We start from the raw sequence: 24509 nt of genomic DNA, 5'->3' as shown, positions 1-24509 counted from the left end.
TTCTCCAACACTTGCTAATCTCAGATTCTTACAAAGTCCTCAGTTTCACAGTTTTCTGCACATGCTGGCATTTAGCTAGATTATAATGTTATACTATTTTCACTGTGTATATATTTTATAGATACTTTGTTAAAGTGGGAAGTGATTTAAGGTAATGCTATTACGTTCCTCTTTTAAATAAATGTACTTAGGTTTGTTTGTTTTTTTTAAAGATTTTATTTATTTATTTGACAGAGATAGAGACAGCCAGCGAGAGAGGGAACACAAGCAGGGGGAGTGGGAGAGGAAGAAGCAGGCTCATAGCGGAGGAGCCCGATGTGGGGCTCGATCCCACAACGTCGGGATCACGCCCTGAGCTGAAGGCAGACGCTCAACCGCTGTGCCACCCAGGCGCCCCTGTACTTAGGTTTTTTAAAATAGCAAATTGATTTAAAGACATTAAACACAGGTGTGTATGTCTGTGGCCAATGTTGTGAAGGTGGGGTGCCATTGGTGATAGTTGGGGAACTGCTCACTGTTCCAGGCAGAGGAGGCCCTTCTGGAACACAGACTGGCTCCAAATGAGCCCCTGGCCAAGTGCCATTTAGTTTGTTCAGTGATATGAGAAGTTATTCAGCTGAGTATGAATGAGCCTTTTCCCTAGACCTCAGTGAATGAATTTGGGGGACCTCTTTGTCAATCTCAGTCTGTTTTGCTATAATGTGTAGGGCCTCTGTTCTTTTCTGTGCAGTTCTGACCACTTGGTATGACCTCCACGGTCATGAGTAGAGAATGGTGGATCTGGGACACAAAATACTTAATATACTGATGTCAAAGTTCCCTAGTGAAGTCAAGCCCTGGGCTTTTCTTTGTCCATCTTATAAACCAGGCAAACACGAGCTATTATTTGTGGATGCACCAAATAAATAACCTTGTGCACACCTTTGCTCAGCCCGACTATTGAAAGATAGAACTCAGCTACATAAATTCTGAGGTCCAAAAAATTGGGTCTTCCAGGGCCCGAATACCCTTTACCCTCTGTGTCAGTCGGATCTCCTGTTCTTTTCAGTCCAGATGGATGGTTAGGTATTTAAAATATGCAGGAAGCATACACCTTGGCATTCCCTGGACTCAAAATGTGCCAGCTTTGTGTATTTTCTGTAGTATACTAATATCCAACTTCCCCATAAGTCAAACATTCAGCAAATTCAAATGTTGGCTTGAAAGCTGTGTGTCTTTGGCCAAGTACTTAACCTCTCTGAGCTTCAGTCTATTTCCTTGGGTTATTTGAAGATTAAAGGAGATAATGCATGTGAAGCAGTGTCTGGCATTCAATAAATGGCTGTTGTATTTTTAGTTTGCGTTTCATCAGTCCCCTCCCTCGGAGAGGCTGCACTCTACTTTGATTAGCTCTCCTAACTAAATCTCGGCTGCTTCCCCTCCACCCCTTGCACTTATTCAATGATTTCTTTACCAAGATCTACTGAGTGCCATATTTTGTGCTGGACGCTGCCTACGAAGCAGGAATCAAGCCAGGTCCCCGCCATTGCCAAGCCCACAGCCGAGTAATAAACAGGCTCCCAAACCGAGCAATGGGCTGTAATCGAGGTATGTCGCCGGTGCAGTCAGAGCGAATAAGGCGAGAATATCTAATTGAGACTTGATGTGAGGAGTCGACGGAAAGGGGGGTATCATTCAGACAATTGGCACTGTCCGTACAAAAAGCACAAGCACAGAAGAGGGAGCGGACTGCTGGTGTACCCCTAAAGCCCGGATGGATCTCACAAGAGCCAGGACCCCTGCTCTGGCCGACCGATAAAACGCCAGCCATTGAAGGAGGAAATAACGGCCGCGAGCTACCGGATGGCCGAAGCACTACAGGCATTCACGACGGTGGGCGGAACCGGAAACTCCGGGCGCGTGGCGGGTGGGCCCGGCGGCGCGGCTGCGGCCCAGGGGGCGGGCCCGGCTCTCCCCGGGCAGCTGATTGGTCGACCCCCGGCAGCGGCGGCCGCGGCTCCTGGAACTGTCATCTCCGCCGGGTGAGTCCTGGGTTCGAGCTTAGGCCCCGCCGGCTCCCGAGTCGCTCCTCGGAGCCCGGCTGTGACTCCCTCTAGTCGGCTAGCACTCCTGGCCTCCCGTGGTGTCCCTTGGAGAGGCAGAGCCAGGCCCGGGCTCGCCTCGGGCGCGCTGCTGCTTTTCTGTTTCAGGCTGTGGGGCCAGGACTCCTCAGGTAGTTTTTGTGGGGGAGGGGCGAATCATGTGTGGTCTACGGGACCTCTTCCCTAGAGAGAGGTACTGCGGGACTGTGGCAGGGTGGACGACCAAGTGGGGCAGGTAGAGGCCCCGGGGCTGAAGCCCGGTGGAAGCCGCAGAGCAGGCCTTGATCCCTGACTGAGGGATGCGGGGGAGGGAGAGGAGGAGTCGGCAGTGGCGGCAGGAACGCGCGTGGGTCTGGTCGAGACCACCCGGGATAAGGTCAGAACCCTTGGAGGCAGGACCATCCGAGGAATGGGCTGAAAGAGCAGGAGCCAGCCAAAACCAGCCATGAAGGTACAGTGGGCCGCCCCGGTATCCAAGGCGTGTTTAGCGATTTTGTGATTCTTGGCAAAACGGGAGGCCACACCGAGATAAAGCGTAATACGGCCTAATAAGTGTATTTTAGATTTGGGCATTACTTTGGTAAGCCGAAGACATAATTAATTTTTTAAAAGATTGTATTATGAAAGTGTTTAGACTTATACAAAAGTCAGTAAAACACGGAAAATAGCATACCATTATGGATCCCAAGTACTCATCACCCAGCCTCAACCACAAATGGCCACCCTGGTTGCATAACAAATATGTTAAGATTCGCCTCAAATCCACACCGATAGTATGTAAATCTTAAGTTTAAAAAAAAAAAAATTCCTTTCATGTTTAATGGGTATAGAGGTTCAGTTTTGCTAGATGAGAAGAGTTCTGGAAATTGGTTGCACAACAACTACTGAACTGTAACTTAAAAATAGTTAAGATGGTAAATTTTATGTCATGGGTTTTAACCACAATTTTTTTAAAAGTTCCTTTCAAATTAAAAAAAAAATGCTGCAAATTAGGGAAAAAATCTGACTTCAAATGTGCAATGGAAAGTAACTCATTGCCAAGTAGAGGCCCATAGAATTTTTTTTAACCATGGAGGCTCTGGAATGAACCTGTTGGTTTTGGTGCTCAGAGCAGTGGGGCCTGAGGTGGAGTTTAAGTACTGGTGGTGCTCTCTGGTTTATACTAGACCTGAAGAGTTAGGCAGCCCAGCTTTGACAGTTGGATTTCTCCTAAATGTTCCTATTTTCTTACACTCTGAGGCACACCTTTAACCCTTAGCTAAGCTCTTATGCCACTTCATACCTTCATTCACAGGAGGGTGAGTTAAGTGTGAATTCACCCTTTCCTCTCCATTCTTATCCTTTAGGGCATACCTGGGTACTCTGTCTCCAATCTACTCCATCTCCCAAATGTACCACAGGTCAGTCTTTCACACTCCTTGGTGTTAACTGGTAGGCAGCCTTCTACATTCCAGCTCTTTTCCAAGTGAGTCCTACATGGGTAGCCCTGAAACCTTCCTTTCTCCCACCCCAAACAAACCAAACAAACTATAAAATGAGAAAGCAACTACCAGGTTTGGGTTTTGGGCTCCCCTTGCCTTGCTCTAGGAGCCCCAGGACCAGCTAAATTTTCTTAATGTAAGTTGGCATTTATTAAAGAATCAAACAATAATTGGATAAAATTTACTCCAGAAAGTTATATTAGAGGGTCGCCTGGCCAGTTCAGTTGGTGGAGCATGTGACTTTTGATCTCAGGGTTGTGAGTTCAAGCCCCACATTAGGCATAGAGCTTTAAAAAATAATATATGGGTGCCTGGGTGGCTCGGTTGAACGTCTGCCTTCAGTTCAGGTCATGATCCCAGGGTCCTAGGATCGAGCCTCATATTGGGCTCCTTGCTCAGCAGGAAGCCTGCTTCTCCCTCTCACTCTGCCTGCTGCTCCCCCTACTTGTGTTCTCTCTCTCTCTCTGTCAAATAAATAAATAAAATCTTTTAAAAAATATTAAAAAATGTATGCATTAAAAATAAGTTATATTAGTTATTGAGTAATGGCTATTTTGAACTATTCAGGGAAAAATTAGATATTTTATCACATCACTAGATAGTAATGATGGTAAGAAGGAATTAGTGACAGGGCTGCTGGTAATGAATGACAAAGCAAAGCTAGATTCAATCCCAGGGTGAACTTGCTTAGTGTTTGATGTGTAAATATATATCTGTTCGCTGAGAGCTATCAAGATGATCATTATTGAAATATCCGCTGGAAATAATGCTATTGCTCATATACACTCATTTACCCTTTAACTTCCTTTTTCCCCGTAGAAGCAGTTGTGATTTTGGATTAAGTGAGTTTTTTTTAGGAATGTAGCCATCATGTTACATTATAACTTAGTCTGTACACAGGAGGTGATAGAAAATCAATGAACGGTTTTCTTATGTTTTCCTTTGTAGGGAAGATGGAAGAGCTGAGTCAAGCCCTGGCTAGTAGCTTTTGTGTGTCTCAAGATCTGAACAGCACAGCTGCCCCACACCCCCGCCTGTCCCAGTACAAGTCCAAACACAGTTCCTTGGAACAGAGTGAGCGGCGCCGCCGGTTATTGGAACTGCAGAAATCGTAAGGGATGCTTTAACTCTTTGGCCTCTTTCTTCAGGCTGGGAGCTGTGAACCAATCAGGAGGCTCTCGGTCTGTCTCTTCAAAGTAGACCCTTTGTAGGTACATCTTGCCCGTGAGATTGGGAGGGGTAAATCCTGGCAGAGATAGACATCCTTTACACTGAAAGCTTAGGAAAAGATGGAAACGCAGGGAGAGACTGAATTTTGAAAGCAAAAGCTCAGTTATTTGGATAAATTTTTCTTTTTTTCCTGGCAATAGTACTGAGCTTTGCGATTTAGGGACTTGTGAAAGCCACGCCCAGACTTCCACTCCCCACATTCCCTGTGTGGCTTCTGCACTCTAAATCCTGGCATTGGTGTGGTCTTCCTGTCTGCCTTCAGCCCAAATGTTTCTGTGGAGCCCTTGAGAGTTCAATACAAATAATTCCACAGGGAATTTGAGGAAATGTCTTCCATACACTGAATTCTCAATGCCAAAATGAGCAAGCAGGGGAAGAGAGCAGGATAGGAGTGCTTGAGGCTGGGCTGCTCTGAAGGCAGGGCCTGTCCATTTATCCTGAGTACAACACAGGCCTCTTCTTGGTCATAAGGAATTGAGGATTCGAAGGAACTATTAACAGCTGCACAGTTTCTCCACGCTCTGCATTCTGCCCAGTGCTGCATTATTGGATGTGTTTAGCAAAAATGGTTCCCTGTGGCCTCTGGGTTGCTTGCAGATTATGTTCTCGGATCACCTAGCCCCTTCCCCACCCCCACCTCTGTCGTTTAAAAATTATATTAATTATTTTGAGATAGATAACACATTAATTATATGTATTCACATTCAAATTTCAAAATTTGTAAGAGTATATGGTGAAAAGTCTCCATCCCAGTATGATGCTAAGTGAAATAAGTCAGACTGAAAAAGAAATACCATATGATTTCACTCATATGTGGACTCTGAAAAACAAAACAAATAAATAAACAAAAAGTAAAATCAGACTGTAAGTACAGAGAACAAATTGGTGGTTGCCAGAGGGAAGGGGGTAGGAGAATGGGTAAAATGGGTGAAGGGGTGGGAGATACAGGCCTCCAGTTACAGAATGAATGAGTCACGGAAATAAAAGTCACACTGTAGGGAATACAGTCAATGATATTTAATAGCGTTGTATGCTGATAGATGGTAGCTACGCCTGTGGTGAGCACAGGATAATAGAGAGAAGTTGCATCACTGTATGTACACCTGAAACTAATGTAACATTGTGTGTCAACTATACTTAAAAAAAAAAAAATTAAAAAAGAAAATAAAGTCTCCCTCCCAATTCTGTCCTCTGGCCATTCAGTTCCTCTCCCATATTATTAGTTTCTTTTGTATCTTTCCAAAGATCTTCTGTGCAGATATGAGCAAGTGTGTGGCTGTATGTGTATATACCATTTTTTTTTAAACAGAAGTAGCATACAGTACACTGTTCTGCACATTTTATTTAACAGCATTTTTGTGGAGAGATTCTGTATCGGTACCATCTCATTCCTTTATTAGGGTGCCTGGTGTTCTATTGAATGGATAATTCATAGTGTAATCTAACCAATCCCCTACTGGTGGGCATCTGGGTAGTTTCCTTCTCTTGTGATTACAAACAATGCATAGGAAAGAACCGTGGATATGCATCCTTTTGCACATGTACAAGTACGCCAGCTCTTCCTTATTCTTGAAATAAAAGACCATTGTGCTCACATGTGCTCTCTCTGGTGTGCATCTTCACAGGAATGTGCATGAACTTGTGTGTGTGTTTGAGAGGAAACCAGCTGAGTGGGTCTCATTGCCTCAGTGGTGGATCTTGCCTAGCATTGAGAAACCAAGTGCAGGAGGTTACATGGTATCTACAGATCACTTTGGAACAATCAGGTTCCAAACAGTTCTTATTCTTTCTTTTTCTTTCTTTTTTAATTTTTTTTTAGATTTATTTGTGAGAGAGAGCATGAGCTGGGGGAGGACTGAGGGGGAGGGAAAGGGAGAGAGAATCTCAAGCAGACTCCACACTGAGCACAGAGCCCATGTGGGGCTCAATCCAACAAGCCCAAGACCACAACCTGAGTTGAAACCAAGAATCAGAAGCTCAACCAACTGAGCCACCCAAGCACCCTAGTTCTTATTCTTTTTTAATCAATCGCCTAAGCTTTCTAGAATATGTAGGTTGTTTTTTTTTTTTTTACAGGAGGATAACAGTAAAGGGAAATAAGTAAAAGATATATTAAATCGAGGGGCGGTGGTTCAGTCTGCTAAGCATCTGCCCTCTGCTCAGGTCATGATCTCAGGGTCCTGGGATTGAGCCACGCATCGGGCTCCCTGCTCAGTGGGAAGTGTACTTATCCCCGGCTTGTGCTCTGTCTCTTTAGGCACCCCTAAATAAATAAACTATTTAATAAAAGAAATGTTAAATTGTAAACTAAGAGGGCTGTTATGAAAGTCAGATAAGAACTGGAAGAAGGGGGTACCTGGGTGGCTCAGTCGGTTAAGCGTCTGCCTTTGACTCGGGTCATGATCCCAGGGGCCTCGGATCAAGTCCCGAGTCAGGCTCCTTGCACCATGGGGAATCTGCTTCTCCCTCTGCCCCTCCCTGACTCATTCCTTCTCTCTCTCTCTCAAATAAATAAAATCTTTTTTTCTTAAGATTTAATTTATTTATTTGATGGGATGCCTGGGTGGCTCAGTCGATTAAGCATCTGCCTTCAGCTCAGGTCATGACCCCAGGGTCTGGGGATCAAGTACCCCATAGGGCCCCTTGCTCAGCAGGGAGCCTGCTTCTCCCTCTCCCTGCTACCTCCCCTGCTTGTGTTCTCTCTCTCTCTGACAAATAAATAAATAAGATCTTTAAAAAAAAAAAGATCTTATTTTATTAAATAAGATCTTTAAAAAAAAGATCTTATTTATTTGAGAGAGAAAGAGGAAGAGCACAGAGGGAGAGGGAGAAGCAGACTCCCTGCTGAGCAGAGAGCCTGACATGGGGCTCGATCCCAGGATCCTGAGATCATGACCTGAGCCGAAGGCAGGCACTTAACCAACTGAGCCACCCAGGTGCCCCAAATAAATAAAATATTAAAAAGAAGGAAAGGAAGGAAGGAAGGAAGGAAGGAAAGAAAGAAGGAAAGAAAGAAAGAAAGAAAGAAAGAAAGAAAGAAAGAAAGAAAGAAAGAAAGAAAGAAAGAAAGAAAAGGAAGGAAGGACTGGAAGAAGGCCTAGCTGCTCCTCAGAAAGCCATATAAATTAGGGGCACCTGGGTTGCTCAGTCAGTTAAGCATCCCACTCTTGATTTTTACTCAGGTCATGATTTCAGGGTTGGGCTACACGCTCAGTGGGGAGTCCACTTGAGATTCTCTCCCCCTCTGCCCCTGCCCCCGCCACGTGCACACACAAGCTCGCTCTCGCTCTCTCTCAAATAAATAAATACATCTTTAAAAAATAAAGAGGGGCACCTGGGTGGATCCATCGGTTAAGCGTCTGCCTTCAGCTGAGGTCAAGATCCCGGGTCCTGGCATCAAGCCCTACATTGGGCTCCCTGCTCAGCAGAGAGCCTGCTTCTCTCTCTCTATCTGCTGCTCCCCCTGCTTGTATGTTCTGTCTCTCTGTGAAATAAATAAAATCTTTTTTTAAATAAATAAATAAATAATAAAGGAAGAAAGCTGTATAAATTGGAAAGCCCCAGAAGTGGTCCTTGTTTTCTACTCCTCACCACATCTGAGTGATTCGTCTCTTCAATCACCAGGGACCTTTGGATGAGATGCCTGCCAAGCAGGAAAGTGTCAGCTCTAAGGGGGTGTAGAGATGGGAATCTGGAATGGGGTGAGTGGGAGCAGGGTCAGGCCTTTCCAGCTAGTGAAACTTGAAAACTTCTTTCAACGTGTTACTCTGCCTGTTTTTAGGAAACTCTGAGGAAGGCTGAGTGTGTTCAGAGGGGGTTTCCTACATAGGACCAGTGAGGGGGCTATCACTAGTTTAGCCTTACGAAGGAAATTCTACCATCTCTTCCACTAGAATCCTCAAGGTGCTCCTGAACTTAAAGCCTTTGAGTTAAACTAAACTTGTCACATTGTAGGGGGTCTTCCTAGGAGACATAAAGGCCTGTCCTTGTGCCTTTTCTCCAGCAAGCGGCTGGATTACGTGAATCATGCTAGAAGACTGGCTGAAGATGACTGGACAGGAATGGAGAGTGAGGAAGAGGAAGATAAGAAAGATGATGAAGAGATGGACGTTGACACTGGCAAGAAATTACCAAAACGCTATGCTAATCAAGTGAGTAGTCCAGGGAAGGTGAGGCCCAGATCCAGCCCCACCGAAGTAAATGTTGCCATAAGGAGAGGAGGAGGAGACAGGAGGAAGGAATGGGGGATGGCAAAGAAGCTGTTTATATGCATAGAATGTATGGACTAAGAGAAGAAATGGCTTACAGTGCCCTGTGCTGACAGGGGGGTCACTGAGGGAGGCTGTGGGTGCTGGGTTTGAGAACCTTTACCCCATACTATAACCAAAGGTCACCAGCCTGCTGCAGAAAGCCACCGAGCTATTGATACACCAATAGAGTCCATGCACTTGTCATTTCTTAGTGGTCATTGTAGGGCAACTCTAGATTGGACCTGCCCAGGCTAGCACTGCCCCCACCCCACCTCCTAGGTTGGTAGTCTTTCCTGAGCAGTAGACTAACATGTCAGTTTTGGATCTTCACATTCAGATGGTGGAAGGTGAGGAGGACAGCTGTCCTTGAATATGGGGCACCTGGCCAGCCACCCCAGGCGAGCCCGTTGGCCTACATGAGGTTGAGCCCATGAAACAATAGATGACTATAACAAACTTAACTGAGTGGTCTGTTGGTTGCAGAAAGAAACTAGTGTGATTTGTGGAGCCATAGGGGAAGCAGGCATGGAGACTGTTCTGTGCTTCAGGCAGTCCAGGTATTCTGGAAGGCAGGGTATGGATCCAAGTGGGACCCAAGTGGGGCTCTACCTTGCTATTATATTCTTCTCTCTATAACCCAAGTGTCTTGTCACTTCAGAATCCTGTCTCGCTGTTAGAATATGGTTTCTGGGGGTGCCTGGGTGGCTCAGCTGGTTAAGTGTCTGCCTTCAGCTGTCCTAATGATCCCAGGGTCCTGGGATCAAGCCCTGCATCGGGCGTTCTGCTCATCAGGGAGCCTGCTTCTCCCTCTCCCTCTGCCTGCCACTCCCGCTGCTTGTTCTCTCTCTCTTCTCTCTGCCAAATAAATAAATAAACTCTTAAAAAAAAAAAAAGAATATGGTTTCTGGGTACACATACTCCCATCTTCTTTCTGTGCTAGTACAGATAACATCTTCTATGACAAAGTACAGTTCAGTTCTGTTCAGCAAGTATTGTCGAAGGCACTGCTCTGTATTTAGCTAGGCTTTGTGTGGGAAGATGGACAAGGGTCAGAAATGACCCCTGTACTCCTAGAATAAGTGAGGATTATGGTTTTTGCTCTAAGAAAGTGAGATTAGCTAACAGCAAGGAAGGAAGTAGGGTTGTGAAATCAGGAAAAGGTTAATGAACGAGGAGGCAGCTTTTTTCTTTTTTAAAGATTTTATTAATTTGAGAGAGAGTGTATTTACATGAGCAGGGAGAGGGGTACAGGGAGAAACAGACTCCCCCCTGAGCAGGGAAGCCAGATGCAGGGGCAGGGCTCATCCTGGGACCCCGGGATCATGACCTGCGCCAAAGGCATCCACTTAACCCACTGAGCCAGCCAGTCACCTCGAGAAGAGGTAGGACATTGACAGGCAGAGGTACAGAGCATTCCAGGGCCTTCCAGGCAGCAGGAAGAGGGCTGAGCAGGAGCTCCAAGGTGGGAGGAATATATGGTGTGCTGAGAGCAGTGTGCAGGCCAATGAGGATGGAGCAGCATAGCGTTGGAGGGAGGAATACAGCAGAAACATGTGCGGGAGTGTAGACTGTGTTTCAGATTGTGGGGAACCACCGATAATTTTTGAGCCAGGGACAAGAGTTCAGACTTTGTATGACATGCACGTCTATGTAGAGAAGGGCCTAGAAGAGAGAGGCTGGAGTAGGTTGCTTAGCTTTGCTAAAACGATCTGCTGCCAGCGCTGAGGGCAGTGAGCGTTCGAAGGAAATGAGGTCATGAGTGTGAGAAGGGTTACCAGGACGAATGGACAGAATTTAACAGTGTTTCGGATGGAAGAGGCAGTGAGAGAAGTGGTTAAGTATTTAAGCTCTGAAGTCATGTCGACCCGACCTCAAAGCCAGTGTCTTTGTTGACCTTGAGCAGGTTATGTAATCACTCTAAGTCTCTGGTTTCTTATTTGTAGAATGGGGATAGTTACAGTACTATTTCACAGGATTGTTAGAAGGATTGAAGCAGATAATGTACCCTAAATATCTAGCCCAGAGCCCGTAATAAATGCCCCACAAATATCAGCTACTGTTGTTTTAAACAGCCATGTTGAGGGGTGCCCAGGTGGCTTAGTTGTTAAGCATTTGCCTTCGGCTTGGGTCATGATCCCAGGGTCCTGGAATCGAGCCCCGCATCAGGCTCCCTGCTCGGTGGGGAGCCTCCCTGCTTCTCTCCCCCCCGCCCCCGCTTGTGTTCCCTGTCTTGCTGTCTCTCTCTCTGTCAAATAAATAAATAAAATCTTTAAAAAATAAATAAACAGCCATGTTGAGATAAATTCACATACCATACAATTCACACATTTACAGGATACAATTCCTTGTTTTTTGGTATAGTCACAGAACTCTCTAAATCCAGAACATTTTCTTCACCACCAGAAGGACCCTCGTACCCACCAGCAGTCAACTCCCATTCTTCCTTTCCCCCAGCCCTTAGCAGTCAGTAATCTATTTTCTGTCTCTGGATTCGCCTCTTCTGGACATTTCCTATAAGTGGAATCATATAAGATGTGCTGTTCGTGTCTAGTTTCTTTGATTTAGCATGAGGTTTTTCCAGTTCATCTGTGCTGGAGCATGCGTTAGGACTTCATTTCTTTTTATTCCCAGATAATGTTCTGTTGTCCGGATACCTCGCATTTGGCTGGTCTACCCGTCAGGTGGTGGCATTTGCGTTGCTCCCACTTTCTGTCTGTTGTGAATAATAATGCTGCTGCGGAGAGTCACGAACAAGTTTTTACGTGGATATGTTTTCATTTCTCTTGGGTATATACCTGGGAATGGAATGACTAGGGCGTATGGTCATTCTATGTTTAACGTTTTGAGGAGCTGCCATACTGTGTTCCAAAGTGACGAGGGCGTTTTACATTCCCACCAGCAGTGCATGAGGGCTCCGATGTCTCCACATCTTTGCCAGTGCTTGTTATTGTCCATCCTTTTGACGATAGCCATCCTAGAGGGTGTGAAGTGGTGTCTCATGGTTTTGATTTGCATTTCCTTAAGGACTAATGATACCGAGCATCTTTTCATGTGCTTATTAACCATTCGTATATCTTCTTTGGGGAAATATCTATGCCCATTTTTTACAGAGAGCAGGAGAGAGAGAGAGAAGGAGAGAGAGAGAGAAAGAAAGCGAGAGGAGGGGCAGAGGGAGAGGGAGAGAGAGAATCATAAGCAGTCTCCACGCCCAGCACGGAGCCTGACACAGGCTCAATCTCATGACTCTGAGATCATGACCTGAGCGAAAATCAAGAGACAGACACTTAACCAACTAAACCACTCAGGTGCCCCTCTGTGCCCATATTTTAATTAGGTTGTCTTTTATTATTAAGTAGTAAGAGTTCTTTATATATTCTAGATACGGGTCTCTTATCAGATACATAATTTGCAATATTTTCTCCCATTCTGTGGGTTTTCTTTTTACTTTCTTGATGGTATCATCGGCAGCACCAAAGTTTTAAATTTTGTTGTAGTCTTATTTATCTATCCTTTGGTTTGTCACATGTGCTTTTGGTGTTGTATCACTACCATTCTTTAAGGACATGTTGATTATGCTTAGTTTAAGATTCGGTAACAGAGGGACGCCTGGGTGGCTCAGCTGGTTAAGCATCTGCCTTCAGCTCAGGTCATGATCCCAGGGTCCTGGGATCGAGTCCCACATCGAGCTCCCAGCTGAGCCAGTGCTTCTCCCTCTGCCTGCCACTCCCCCTGCTTGTGCATGCTCTCTCTCTCTCTCTCTCTGACAAATAAATAAATAAAGTCTTAAAAAAAAAAAGATTCAGTTACAGAATGGTATTGCCATTAACAGGGCTACAGGGTGCAGAAGGGGAAGGAGGGGATTTCAGGGATGGAAGGTACTTGGGCGACCGAAGGCCATGAATCCTGTTTTGGGGACACTGAGTTTAAGGTACACAGAGAGCAAGCAGAGAAAGAGATACCACGTGGATGGCTGGAAATATAGGTCCGGAGGAAAGGAAAGCAGTCTGGAGATGAAAAAGCAAGAGAATTGGGGCACCTGGCTGGCTCAGTCGGTGGAGTGTGCAACTCTTGATCTCGGGGTTGTGAGTTTGTGCCCCGTGTTGGGTGCAGAGCTTACTTAAGGAAAAAAAAAAAGGAAAGAAGAGAAACAGAAGGAGAATTAGGGGGTGTCCTCTCAGAAGTGGCCGCTGAGGCTGTAGAAGTAGATGTGACCCAGACCCGAGTGGACAGCATCCAAGAGAAAAGAAAAGAACCTAAAACAGCCTCCTGAAGATTCTCTACATGTTTTGGGGGAGTGTGTGGAGGAGTGTTTGGAGGGAAAAAAAAGAATAGCACTGGCTCACATGGCCAAGGGAACATGTGTCAAGGAGGATGAGGAGGTGGTGACCGGCAGCGTCACATGAGGAGTGGAGCAGAGGGAGATAAGGGGGAGGAGAGGGAAGAGAGAGACTTGGCAGCGAGCAGGTCATTGATGGCCTCTGACTGCGGGGTAGCAAGTCTGGACTGAGGTTGTCAGGGTGGGCAGGAGGGCAGCATCTAGAAATATGAAGTCGTTTTAAGAAGGACAAAGTGGGATAGTTTAACAGAAACGCAGAGTGATAAAAGGTTTTCATTTTTGTTTTGTTTTTGACCATTAGGGCTTGAGCATTTTGTGGGCCTAGGGGGAAGGAGAGGTGAAAAATTCTGTGGGGGCTATTCGTTGATAGGCCAGTCTCTGTGTAGATGGGAGGAATTGAGCCATGAGTTAATCTTTGCAAAATTTGTTTCACCACCACTCCCCCTTTTTTTTTAATTTAAATTTTGTTAGTTACCATACAGTGCAATATTGGTTTCTGGATTTCAGTGAATTCACTTCCATACAATACCCAGTGCTCATCAAAAGTGCCCTCCCTAATACCCATCACCCATCTAGCCCATCCCCCACCCACCTCCTTCTGTCACCCCTCAGTTTTTCTCTATCATTAAGAGTCACTTATGGCTTGTTTCCCTCTCTCCTTTTTTTCTTTTCCCCCTCCCCATATGTTCATCTGTTTTCTTTCTTAAATTCCACAAATGAGTGAGATCATATGGTATTTGTCTTTCTCTAACTGACTTATTTCACTTAGCATAATATACTGTAGCTCCATCCACATCGTTGCAAATAGCAAGATTTCATTCTTCATCCCCCCCTTGAGGCAGATTTCCCAACATCCTTTGTACAGTATTTGGGGTCACCAGGTTGAGAAATGATGATCTAGATTAAAAGCATCTCAGGGTCAGGGACCTTGTTCATCCCTAGGTATAGCCCCTGGAAGGTAGTAGTTATGAGAACAGAAGGTGGATGGACAGAGTAAGGGGAGGAAGAAAGTCCCGTCACCCAGACACAGGAGGCGAGGTGGTAAGAATGGGTATGGATGCAGGAAATGAAGATGAGAGAAGTTGAAGCTCACAGTGAGCGGCCTCCATCCTGTCAGTTGAGACAAGTCGACTGAAAGCTAGTGGGGCAGAGGTCTACTGTCAGCCTTACGTGTATCTTCGTTGTGTGTATAGGATGCGAAGTCTTTGTCATTGCAAACTTCGCAGCAGCACACCCCTGTTGATTTTTTTTTAATATTTCATTTTTCTAAGTAATCTCTCCACTCAACGTGGAGCTTGAATTCATAACCCTGAGGTCAAGAGTCGCATGCTCTACCGACTGAGCCAGCTGGGCACCCCACCCCTGTTGATTTTTAATGCCATTTTTTTTTATGTTCCCAGTTGATGCTGTCTGAGTGGTTAATTGACGTTCCTTCGGATTTAGGGCAGGAATGGATTGTGGTTGTGTGCCCTGTCGGAAAAAGGGCCCTGATTGTGGCCTCCAGGGTAAGTCGCTGCCTCCTCCCTATCCCAGTATGCCTGGTCTGTAGCAGGAGGGATTCTTTGCACTTCGTGTTCCTTTTTTTTTTTGGTGGGCAGCAAAGCAAGGTTTATTGAGCGATAGCAAAGTGGTAGTACAAAGCTCCTGAGGAGGGAGGGGGGCCCGAGAGGGTTGCCCGCACTTTGCGTTCCTTTTCTGTTGCAGCAGCTGTGCCTGGCATGGGGGTTGAAATGCTTTCCTGCAGGATGGATTTGTTGAGAGCCATCTTTGGGCTGATGACGCCCCTGCAGACTGTGGAAGCAAGAGGGTGAGGAGACCTTGATGCCTAATGGGAATGGTAACTTTCCCACAGGGTTCTACCAGCGCCTACACCAAGAGTGGTTACTGTGTCAACAGGTTTCCTTCCCTTCTGCCAGGAGGCAACAGGCGAAACTCAACAACAGCAAAAGGTACCTACATAAAATTGTCTATTTGTTACATTTGTTTGCTTGTTTAGAAATACATATATATATATATATATATTTTTTTTTAATTTATTTATTTATTTTTTTTTTTTAAGTAATCTCTACATGGGGTGCCTGGGTGGCTCAGTCGTTAAGCGTCTGCCTTCGGCTCAGGGCGTGATCCCAGAGTCCTGGGATCGAGCACCACATCAGGCTCCTCCTCTGGGAGCCTGCTTCTTCCTCTCCCACTCCCCCTGCCTGTGTTCCCTCTCTCACTGGCTGTCTCTCTCTCTGTCAAATAAATAAAATCTTTAAAAAAAAAAAAAAGTAATCTCTACACCCAACAGAGGTTCAAACTCATGACCCCAAGATCAAGAGTCACGTGTTCTGCTGACTGAGCCAGCCAGATGCTCATATTTATTAAGTTTTATAATTAGTAAAAGACAGTGGAAGGCCCTTGGTTACTTGCTTTAAAGACTCACTTTGGAAGCATACCTTTGAAACTGTATGTTTGGATTTGGGCCATCCCCTTCAAGGTCAATCCAACCCACTGGATTCAGGTCATCTTCTTCAAGGTCAGGCCACCTCAGTTGCAGAATAGATGCAGCCTTATGAGGCCTTATGGGTAACAAATCCCTGAATTAAAGTCGACACACCTTCCCCATGGACATCCATTACAAGGTGACACGTGCAGTTTTGGGGGGTAGGTCCCTCAAAATGCCAAGTGTAAAGTACAGTAGCTGTTGCTAGGGTTTCCTGCCAAGTTCCCTTTTCTCCTTCACCGTTGTTCTAACCTTAGCCTCTCCCTCCAACCTAGGCTCAGCTGAGGAGACTAAGATCATGGCTGTTAATTACTTGCCCACAGCCATTCATTGAAGTGGCAGAGCTGGGCCTGAACGCTGTTGTCTTTCCTGCCTGCTCAGGCTCCCTCGGTGGTTCCTCGTGTGCTTGGTACTGAGGCTAGACTTTTCTGTTGGCTTTTAGAGCGCTTCATGTGTGAGTTTTGGCTCACCCATCCTCATGTCTTTCCCCTAGTCCTTATACCCACTCCTAGCTCTGTTCAGCTTGCTTGCCTGCTTGTTCCCCACATGTGCCCAGTTCATTCCACCTGTAGGCCTTTGCTCACGCCATGTCAGTATTCTGGCCTGAAGTGCCCTCTCTCCTCCCCTCTGCCCTGTTGTTTTAATCCTCTGATCCCAGAAGACTACGTTCATGTACCATCTCTTCCGTGAAGTATTTCCTGCTGCTCCAATCTCCCTCTTCTGGAATTCCTGTTGTTCTTAGTTTGCATTTTACAACTTTGTTGTTGTTGTTGTTGTTTTTAAGATTTTATTTATTTGACAGAGAGCAGGAGAGCACAGGCAGGGGGAGCAGCAGAGGGAGAGGGAGAACCAGGGCCCCCACTGAGCCGGGAGCCTGATGTGGGGCTCGATCCCAGGACTCTGGGATCATGACCTGAAGAGTCACTTAACCGACTGAGCCACCCAGGCGCCCCTGTGTTGTACAGTTCAGCTCTTGGTTCTTTTCTGTATATCATCTTATCTCCTTAACTGGATTGTAAATTCCTTAAAGGCAGGGATTACTTATTGTTAATATTCCTCACATAATGCACCATCCATAATAAGAACTCAAAAGTGCATGTAAATTAAAATGGAAGATTACTTGCTTTTGGACTGGAGCTTTTCTAAGGTGAGTAAATGTCCCAGTTTATCTAAAAGTTTAGAATTCCCACCTGGCTTAAGGGTTGCCTTGATCTTTCTCATACTGTCCTACTCACATCACCCTTAAGCTGCACCAGGAGCAAGAAAGGGCCACGAAGAACTTTCTCCCTAATGCACTCGAATTGGAAGAGGTACCCTGTGCTGACTTTCTGCTCTGTGTCCCCAGACTACACCATTCTGGACTGCATTTACAGCGAGGTGAACCAGACCTACTATGTTCTAGATGTGATGTGCTGGAGGGGACACCCTTTTTATGACTGCCAGGTGAGGATTGATACTCTCCTCATGTCTCCTGTGTTCTCCTCTCCTCCCGGGATAGTGGCTCAGCATGTGGGTTTGGTACGTGACCAGCTTCTTGGTGTGCACAGGATGTGGTATATCAAGAACATTATCTAATGTTCCTTGCATCTTTGAGTGTGTTTAAATTAGCTTCATTTAAAAAAAAGAAGTAGGAGGAACTAAGGGAAGTACAGCAATTCTTGAGGGGAGGAAAGAGTGAAACAAAGCAGAGGGGTAGGCTGGGACTTTGTAGAAGCTGCAGCCGCCCCCTCCCCTCTCTCCAGAGTGGGGGAGGCTTGCTGGCAGGGGAGATTGTGGGCAACAGGGATGCCACGTTGTGCAGGCAGCACAAGGGGGAGAAGGTGGAATTAAGTCACCACCGAAGAGTCTCCAGCCAGCTCTGCTGCTTCACCAACCACATCCTGACCCTGAAAACAGCAGGGCCTCCTTGGTGTGACACACGGCTCGAATCTCTGAGGGGCCAGCTCTGGAAGGAGAGTTTCCAAGTGAGGAGATGCCCCAATATTCTCCCCTCAAGTTTCACCTTCCCCCAAGGTTCTTCTGAGATTGGTGATTCCTATGAGTGACAGTAGCAGTCATCGGAGTGAGGCTGGGTCAGCCCCTCAGACGCCATTTCTGTTCCCAACAAGCCCCCATCATTGTCTCAGTTTTCTAGTTGTGATTTTTTTTATCCTCCTTATCAATTAGTTTATCACAGTCATTCTCAGTGTGGTTAGAAATGCAAATTCCCAGACCTCCTGGATCAGAAACTCTGGGGTCAGCTCATGTTTTAACAAGCCTCCAGGCGATCCTCATGTAGGCCCAAGTGTAGCCATCAGCCAAAGCAGGATTTTCCAAAGCATGCTGCTAGGTGGTGGTGCTGTAGAATTTGAACACACGCCTCGTTCTAACAATAATAGCTAAGACTTAACGTTGCCAAGCACTTTGTGAGCTTTATCTCATTGAAGCCCTTCCAACAGCTCTGTAAGGTGAGTGCTGTTGTCATTCCTCATCATATAGGTGTGGAAGCTGAGAGCCACAGATGGTAAGTACCTTGCTCTAGTGCAGAGCCACACCTAAAACTCAGATCTCATAAATTCAATCTGGAACATATTTTCCTTTAATTCTGCTGAAGGATGTTTCATAACATGTATTCACAACTTAAAAATTTAGTTACTAAAATTACCTGTATTTTGGGGCGCCTGGGTGGCTCAGTTGGTTAAGCATCTGCCTTCAGCTTAGGTCATGATCCTGACGTCCTGGGATCAAACCCGACCTAGGGCTCCCTGCTCAGCGGGGAGCCTGCTTCTCCCTCTGCCTCTGCCCCTCTGCCTGCCTGTGTGTGCACACGTTCTCTCTCTCAAATAAATAAACTTAAATAAATAAATAAACAAAATTACCTGTATTTCTATAATATATAGAATAGACTGTTTTTAAAAAATTTTTAAAAGCAAAATAATGTACAAGAAACAAAAGGCACCAAATAGCTACAGAAGGGTACATATCAGCAATTCAGAGAATAAAGTAGTTTGTGAGAAGTTACAACCATATAGTAGTTTCTGATCTTCAGAATTAAAATAAAACAAATGTTAATATAATGTGCTTTGGAGTTAGAGTCCTGGGTCACCTTTTATTTTATTTTATTTTCTGTGGGCAAATAATATAATCTCTATGAGCCTCAAAGTCCTCACCTGTAGAATAGAGATAATGGTAATCTAACTTGCAGAGTATGGTTGAGGATTAATAAGATTATGTGCGGTAAAGTCCTTAGCATGGAGCCTGACACATAGTAGGCCTTCAGCAATATATGTTGGTTCAACTGCTATTAAAAATCTTATTGGGTTTTAAGAAAAAATCTTCAAAGATTTTATAAACATCTTCCTGACCTTAAGGCAGTGTTTGAAGGGACAATGAGGGTAATGATAGGAGCTTAGGTCTTCATAAATTGGGTGGCTATTTAGAATGGGGTGTTTTTGTTCATATTAGAGTTTGAAATGAGCAACATTTCATCTTTCTGTGGCAGACTGATTTCCGATTCTACTGGATGCATTCAAAGTTACCAGAAGAAGAAGGACTTGGAGAGAAAACCAAGCTTAATCCTGTAAGGCCTGGTGTTGGGAGTGTAGGATTCTTTGGGGGATTGGTTTGGATTGTTCTTTTATCTAAATAGAATCACTGTGAATGAAATTATCTTGTTTTTGAGGCAGGATGGCACAACGGGAAGGGTGTGGGCTTAACAGTCATCCAGATCTGAACTAGTTTTGGCTTTAACGATTACTAGCTAAAGTTAATAACCTCATTTGGCCTTAGTTTCTTCATCTATGTAATAGGGTTAATAACATCTTTACAGGGTTGTTCTAAGAACCAAGTGATACAAATGTGCAAGTTCTCCTAACATGCTACTTATGGTGGTCACTCAATAAGTAGTGGTTGATATAGAATGCTTTTATTAATAATGCTATTTAGAACTCTAGTACAGTGGTTCTCAAACTGTAGCATGCATCAGCAGTATCTGGAGGCCTGGTAAACACAGATGCCTGGGCCTCCTCGCCCGAGTTTCTGATTCAGTAGGTCAGGGTGAGCCTGAGGATTTGCATTTCTAACAAGTTCCCCAGTGTTGCTGGTACTGCTAGTCCGCGGACCACACTTTGAGAACCTCTGTTCTTGTATCTGAGCTGAGAGTGACCTCATCTAGTCAGCTGCCTCATTTTACAGATGAGGATGTAAGCTCAGAGAGGGGACTGCCTTCCCCCAGGTCCCGCAGCCCAAGATGACAGCCCATGGGTCTTTGCTACCCACTCAGTGATTAAATATTTGACAGCTGTGTTCAGGGCATTTTATTAGCAAAGCCCTATAGATTGGCATTTGCTTAGATTGCTAACAACACTTTTAAAGGAATTCGGATAACCAATTACAGGACAGTGGATGGGGTTAGTATCCAGTGATGTTACCAGGAAGGTTCTGGAAGAACTTGTATTGAGGGAGGGGAACATGGGAGCAGCTGTGTCTGAAATGTTGTTCTAAGTGCTTTGCATGTTATCTCACTGAACCCATGCAACAACCCTATGAGGGAGATACTTTTATTATCCTATTTTATAGATGGAAAAGCAGAGGCATATACAGATAAAATGATTGGCAGAGTTGGGAGTCAAACCCAGCCAATGTGACTTCAGAGTTTTAGTCCTAATCATTTTCTTACACTGTTCAGTCTAAAAATCCTTGCTGATGTGAAAGGGGCTGCACTAGCCCTTCTTTAGGACTGTCATATGGCTTCGAGAATAACATACAGTCCCTAAACCTAGCACAGGACAGTGGTTCTCAGTCCTGGTTGTGTGTCAAAATCAACTGGATAGCTTTAAGAAAAAAAAAAAAAAATGCCTGGGACTCATCCCAGGCCAATTCAGTCAGAATCTCGGGGTGGGGCCTGGGCTTCAGTGATTTTTAAGAGTTCCGCTGGTGATTCTTGTGGATAAAGCAAGATTGAGGACTACCAACCCAGTAATTCAGAGGGTGGAGAGAGGGAGGGAAGGATGAGACTGAACTTTTCTTCTTTGATACAGTTTTTCACTGCTGGAACCAATATTATTTGTAACATATACTAATTCTTTGCTCTAATTTTTATTTTAGTTTAAATTCGTGGGGCTAAAGAATTTCCCTTGCACTCCTGAGAGCCTGTGTAAGGTGCTGTCTATGGATTTCCCTTTTGAGGTAACAGCCATTGTCTTTATTGCTCTGACGTGATTGCAGGACACAGGGAAGCTTGGTTACACAGTCTTAGGATATCCTCTGACTTTGCTGTGTCAGAGCATCAGAGAAGGGCTGAAAGCTGATTCCTGGGAAAGGATGTGCCACTGCCCTTCAGAGCCTCAGCTCCACCCTGCTAGATAAGTCTGAATGCCAGAGCTGGAAGGGCCCTACAAGGACAGCTCATCTACACCCCTCATTGTACAGACAGGTGGGGGCGCCAGAAGGGCCAAGCCTTCCATTCCTAGGTCCTTCTTGGGTGCCTGTTTTCTGCTATAAGCCTGATAGTCAGGCCCCTTGTTTGACTGCCATAGATGATGGTAAAGTTGGGGGCTCCTATGACTGACGGACCAAGTACAAACTCCTTATCCTCCCTGCCAAGAGCAGATGGTCCCTCGGGGTGGCAGTGCTTGCTGGGCACTGGCGTGGGAGCAGGGTGACCAACCTGCCCCGGTTTGTCCAGAACTTTCCCAGTTTAACTGAAAGTCTCATGTCCCTAGAAGCTTCTCAGTCCTGGTCAGTCTTTGTCATCCCAGTACCTGCAGTTACCCTCTCCAGGTTCAGCGCACTTCCTTTCCTTTGCCCTCATATCCTTTAAAATTCTGCCCAGTCACCCACAAGTATTTGCTTGAACTCAATATAATTTTGCTAAAAGGATCACAGCTTCCCAAATGAGGAAATGGCAAAGGCTGAGTTGCCTTCATTTCTGGGAGTCAATTAAGAAGGTGGTAAGAACAGCATCTTTATTTATAATCCTTATGCCCCAGTGACAATAAATGCTTTTTAGAGATGAGTCACTGAATCATGGAAAAGAAAATGTGGGACTGTAGGAGGTCTTCCCGTTGAGAAAAACTGTGTTTCCCAGAACATAGCTTGCAGACAATTTAGGGGGAGGTTAGGCAGCCAACAATGGCATGGGGAACAGGGCTTCCTGATAGCCTGTTTCCCCTGTGCTCAGCAGTCCAGCATCTTGGAAGGCCCTGTCCAATTCCCCTGCTTTGTTCTGTGTGTGGAGCACATTACCCATTACAGAGACGTCTGAGTGGTGAAAAGTGCATGGGATCTGAGGACAGATGACCTGGGTTCAAGTTGAATTTCTGCTTCAATACTGTGTTGTGGTTTGTTTTGTTTTGTTTTTTGTTTTTTAAGATTTTTATTTATTTACTTAGAGAGAGTGAGCGAGAGAGAGAAAGAGAGCACAAGCCAGGGAAGAGGTAGAGGGAAAGGGAGAAGCAGACTCCCCACCAAGTAGGGAGCCCAATGCAGGGCTTGATCCCAGGACCCTGGGATCATGACATGAGCTTAATCGACTGAGTCACCCAGGTGCCCCTATTTTTTTATTTTTTATTTTTTAAGATTTATTTATTTTAGAGAGAGAGAGCCTGAGTGGGAGGGGCAGAGGGAGAGGAAGAGAAAATCTCAAGCAGACACCATGCGGAGCATGGGGCCCAATGTGGGGCTCGATCTCACGACTCTGAGATCATGACCTGAGCTGAAACCAAGAGTCAGACACTGTGTTTTTAGGGAGGACCCCAGAACTAGCCCTAGCCCCTTTTCTTAAACACCCTCAGTGGTGGGTAAGAGGATAAAGTAGTGGGTAGCAAGCACCCTGTAAACAAGAAAGTGCTATTTATGTTTTTATTTTCTAAAATTTAGTTTTCTAGGCCATTTCTTCATTTAGAGAAATTGCATGTGTGAGAAACAATGATTCTTTTTCCTCTGGCGGTGATCCAGGAAAGGAAGTTGTCCCACTAGAGCTGCCCCTGTGTCATAGGCTCTCCTGGAAACACGGGGCCCCAGAAGTAATTTTGGTCCCTGGTTTCCCCTTTTATAGGTAGATGGACTTCTCTTCTACCACAAGCAGACCCACTATAGCCCTGGAAGCACTCCTCTGGTGGGCTGGCTGCGCCCCTACATGGTGTCAGATGTTCTTGGCGTAGCTGTGCCAGCTGGCCCACTGACCACCAAGCCAGAATATGCTGGGCACCAGCTCCAGCAGATTATTGAGCACAAGAGGAGCCAGGAAGGCATGAAGGAGAATGTCACACACAAGGCGTCTGAGAACGGACGCTATGAGTTGGAACACCTGTCTACCCCCAAGCTGAAGAGCCCTCCCCATAGCTTGGACCCCCCTGGGAGCCTCATGGAGAACTAAACAGGGTGGCTCCTTGGGGAGTCACAGGGTGGTGCTTCGTCCCAAAAAGAAGGCTGGGGAGGAAGACAGTGACAACAACAGGTTATTTCATTTTAGAGTGGACTTTTCAAAGCCACTCCAGCTGGATACAGCTTATCTCCTATCTGAAATGCTGGCTCAGACCATTGAAAGAGGTTCCCAGATTGGGTGGTCTTTGGATTTGAGCAGTAATTCCTGTGAAAAGTGTATCCGAGATATCCACAATGTAAATATATGTAATTCTTACGAAAGAAGTTGTTTGTGGTTCTTAAACTTTAGATGGTCATGACCCTCCCCCACCTCCACCCCCCAGGCTACCTAAACCATGACTGTTCAAGTCTTGGCCCATTTCACTGTTTTTAGCACTTAAGCATTCTGCTGAGTTTCCAATTGCTGCTGTTAGTAACGTCATTTTCTAAAAGGTCTTACCAGGAACTGCAGTTCTTGGTATTTGAATATGTTCCTTCTTCTGAGAAGTGTGATTTTCTTTGGTTTAGACAATGCCAGAGATAAAATGCAAATGGAGTTCATTCACAACTTCAGCAAACATTGGCCTTTCAGAAGATTAGCCCAGTGCTAGGCCCCAGTGATGTAGAGGGGCTTATGGAGATAGATAGGACTCAGATTCTGCCCTTGAGGAGTTCACCGTCCAGTTGAGGAAAGAAACCTGAACAGGGAGGTGAGAAGATTTCTTTAGGGCTGACAGATGCAGAGAGCTTGGGGCAGGAAAGCAAGGGAGGTTCTATAGAGGAGGTTGGAGCTAGACTGAGGCTCAGAGCAGGACAGAAAGTGCTCTGCAGAAGAGGGGAGCAGGAGCTTCTCACGGAGGCGGGAGAGTATGCAGTTGCCCTTTCTGGAGTGGGCCAGACTCCCTCTGTTACCTGAAGCAGGTTCAGCATGGCTCAGGCTTAAATGAGGGTTGGGGAGCTGCCCAGGAGGAGGCTGGAGAGAGAGGTGGGCCTGGGTATGTGCAGAGGTTTTAGATTTTATGTCATGGAAGAGCTTTGAGCTGGCCAGATCCATTTAGATTTGTAAACTAGGGCTCTTTGGCAGCTGTGGTAGTGGAAGATAGTGTCTAAAACTAACCAATTAGTTTCTGCTGTGTGTTCAGGAAATGTGTCCCATTTCCCATGGCCTCAATCTGCTGCTTACACTGCTTTCTACCTTTCTAGGATGTCTTTTATTGGATAAAAAGAGTTCACTATTCTACTCCGGCAATACTAGCTAGTGTCCTGTAGACAAAATTTTGGAGGGATGCAGGTCAGATCTTG

General features: G+C 45.6%; 1 protein-coding gene across 4 annotated transcripts; it reads left to right on the top strand.

The window, feature by feature from the left end:
• The first annotated feature begins 1915 nt into the window (after nt 1-1915).
• Nucleotides 1916-23489, top strand: SNUPN (snurportin 1). 4 transcript variants are annotated; one of them, XM_026478568.4, is made up of 10 exons: nt 1962-2021; nt 3428-3481; nt 4511-4673; nt 8796-8943; nt 14779-14883; nt 15231-15327; nt 17209-17306; nt 19345-19422; nt 20949-21029; nt 22900-23489. In XM_026478568.4, the coding sequence occupies exons 3-10, from the start codon at nt 4516-4518 to the stop codon at nt 23218-23220; spliced, it is 1086 nt and encodes a 361-aa protein (XP_026334353.1). In that variant the 5' UTR covers nt 1962-2021; nt 3428-3481; nt 4511-4515; the 3' UTR covers nt 23221-23489. The 4 variants fall into 4 exon arrangements, with proteins under 4 accessions (XP_026334350.1, XP_026334353.1, XP_026334354.1 ...); XM_026478565.4 differs by lacking the exon at nt 3428-3481 and having other exon boundaries at nt 1916-2021; XM_026478569.4 differs by lacking the exon at nt 3428-3481 and having other exon boundaries at nt 1998-2212.
• Nucleotides 23490-24509: the final 1020 nt, after the last annotated feature.

This window comes from Ursus arctos, unplaced genomic scaffold, assembly GCF_023065955.2.
Source record: "Ursus arctos isolate Adak ecotype North America unplaced genomic scaffold, UrsArc2.0 scaffold_28, whole genome shotgun sequence".
Taxonomy (NCBI): Eukaryota; Metazoa; Chordata; class Mammalia; order Carnivora; family Ursidae; genus Ursus; species Ursus arctos.
This window is presented reverse-complemented; position numbering and strand designations above follow the sequence as displayed.

Excerpts from the sequence above, each read along its gene's own strand:
- SNUPN (XM_026478565.4), top strand. The coding sequence starts at position 4,516 with ATGGAAGAGCTGAGTCAAGCCCTGGCTAGTAGCTTTTGTGTGTCTCAA. Across the intron at positions 14,884-15,230 it reads CCCTGATTGTGGCCTCCAGG|GGTTCTACCAGCGCCTACAC; the intron begins GTAAGTCGCTGC and ends ACTTTCCCACAG. Across the intron at positions 15,328-17,208 it reads AAACTCAACAACAGCAAAAG|ACTACACCATTCTGGACTGC; the intron begins GTACCTACATAA and ends CTGTGTCCCCAG.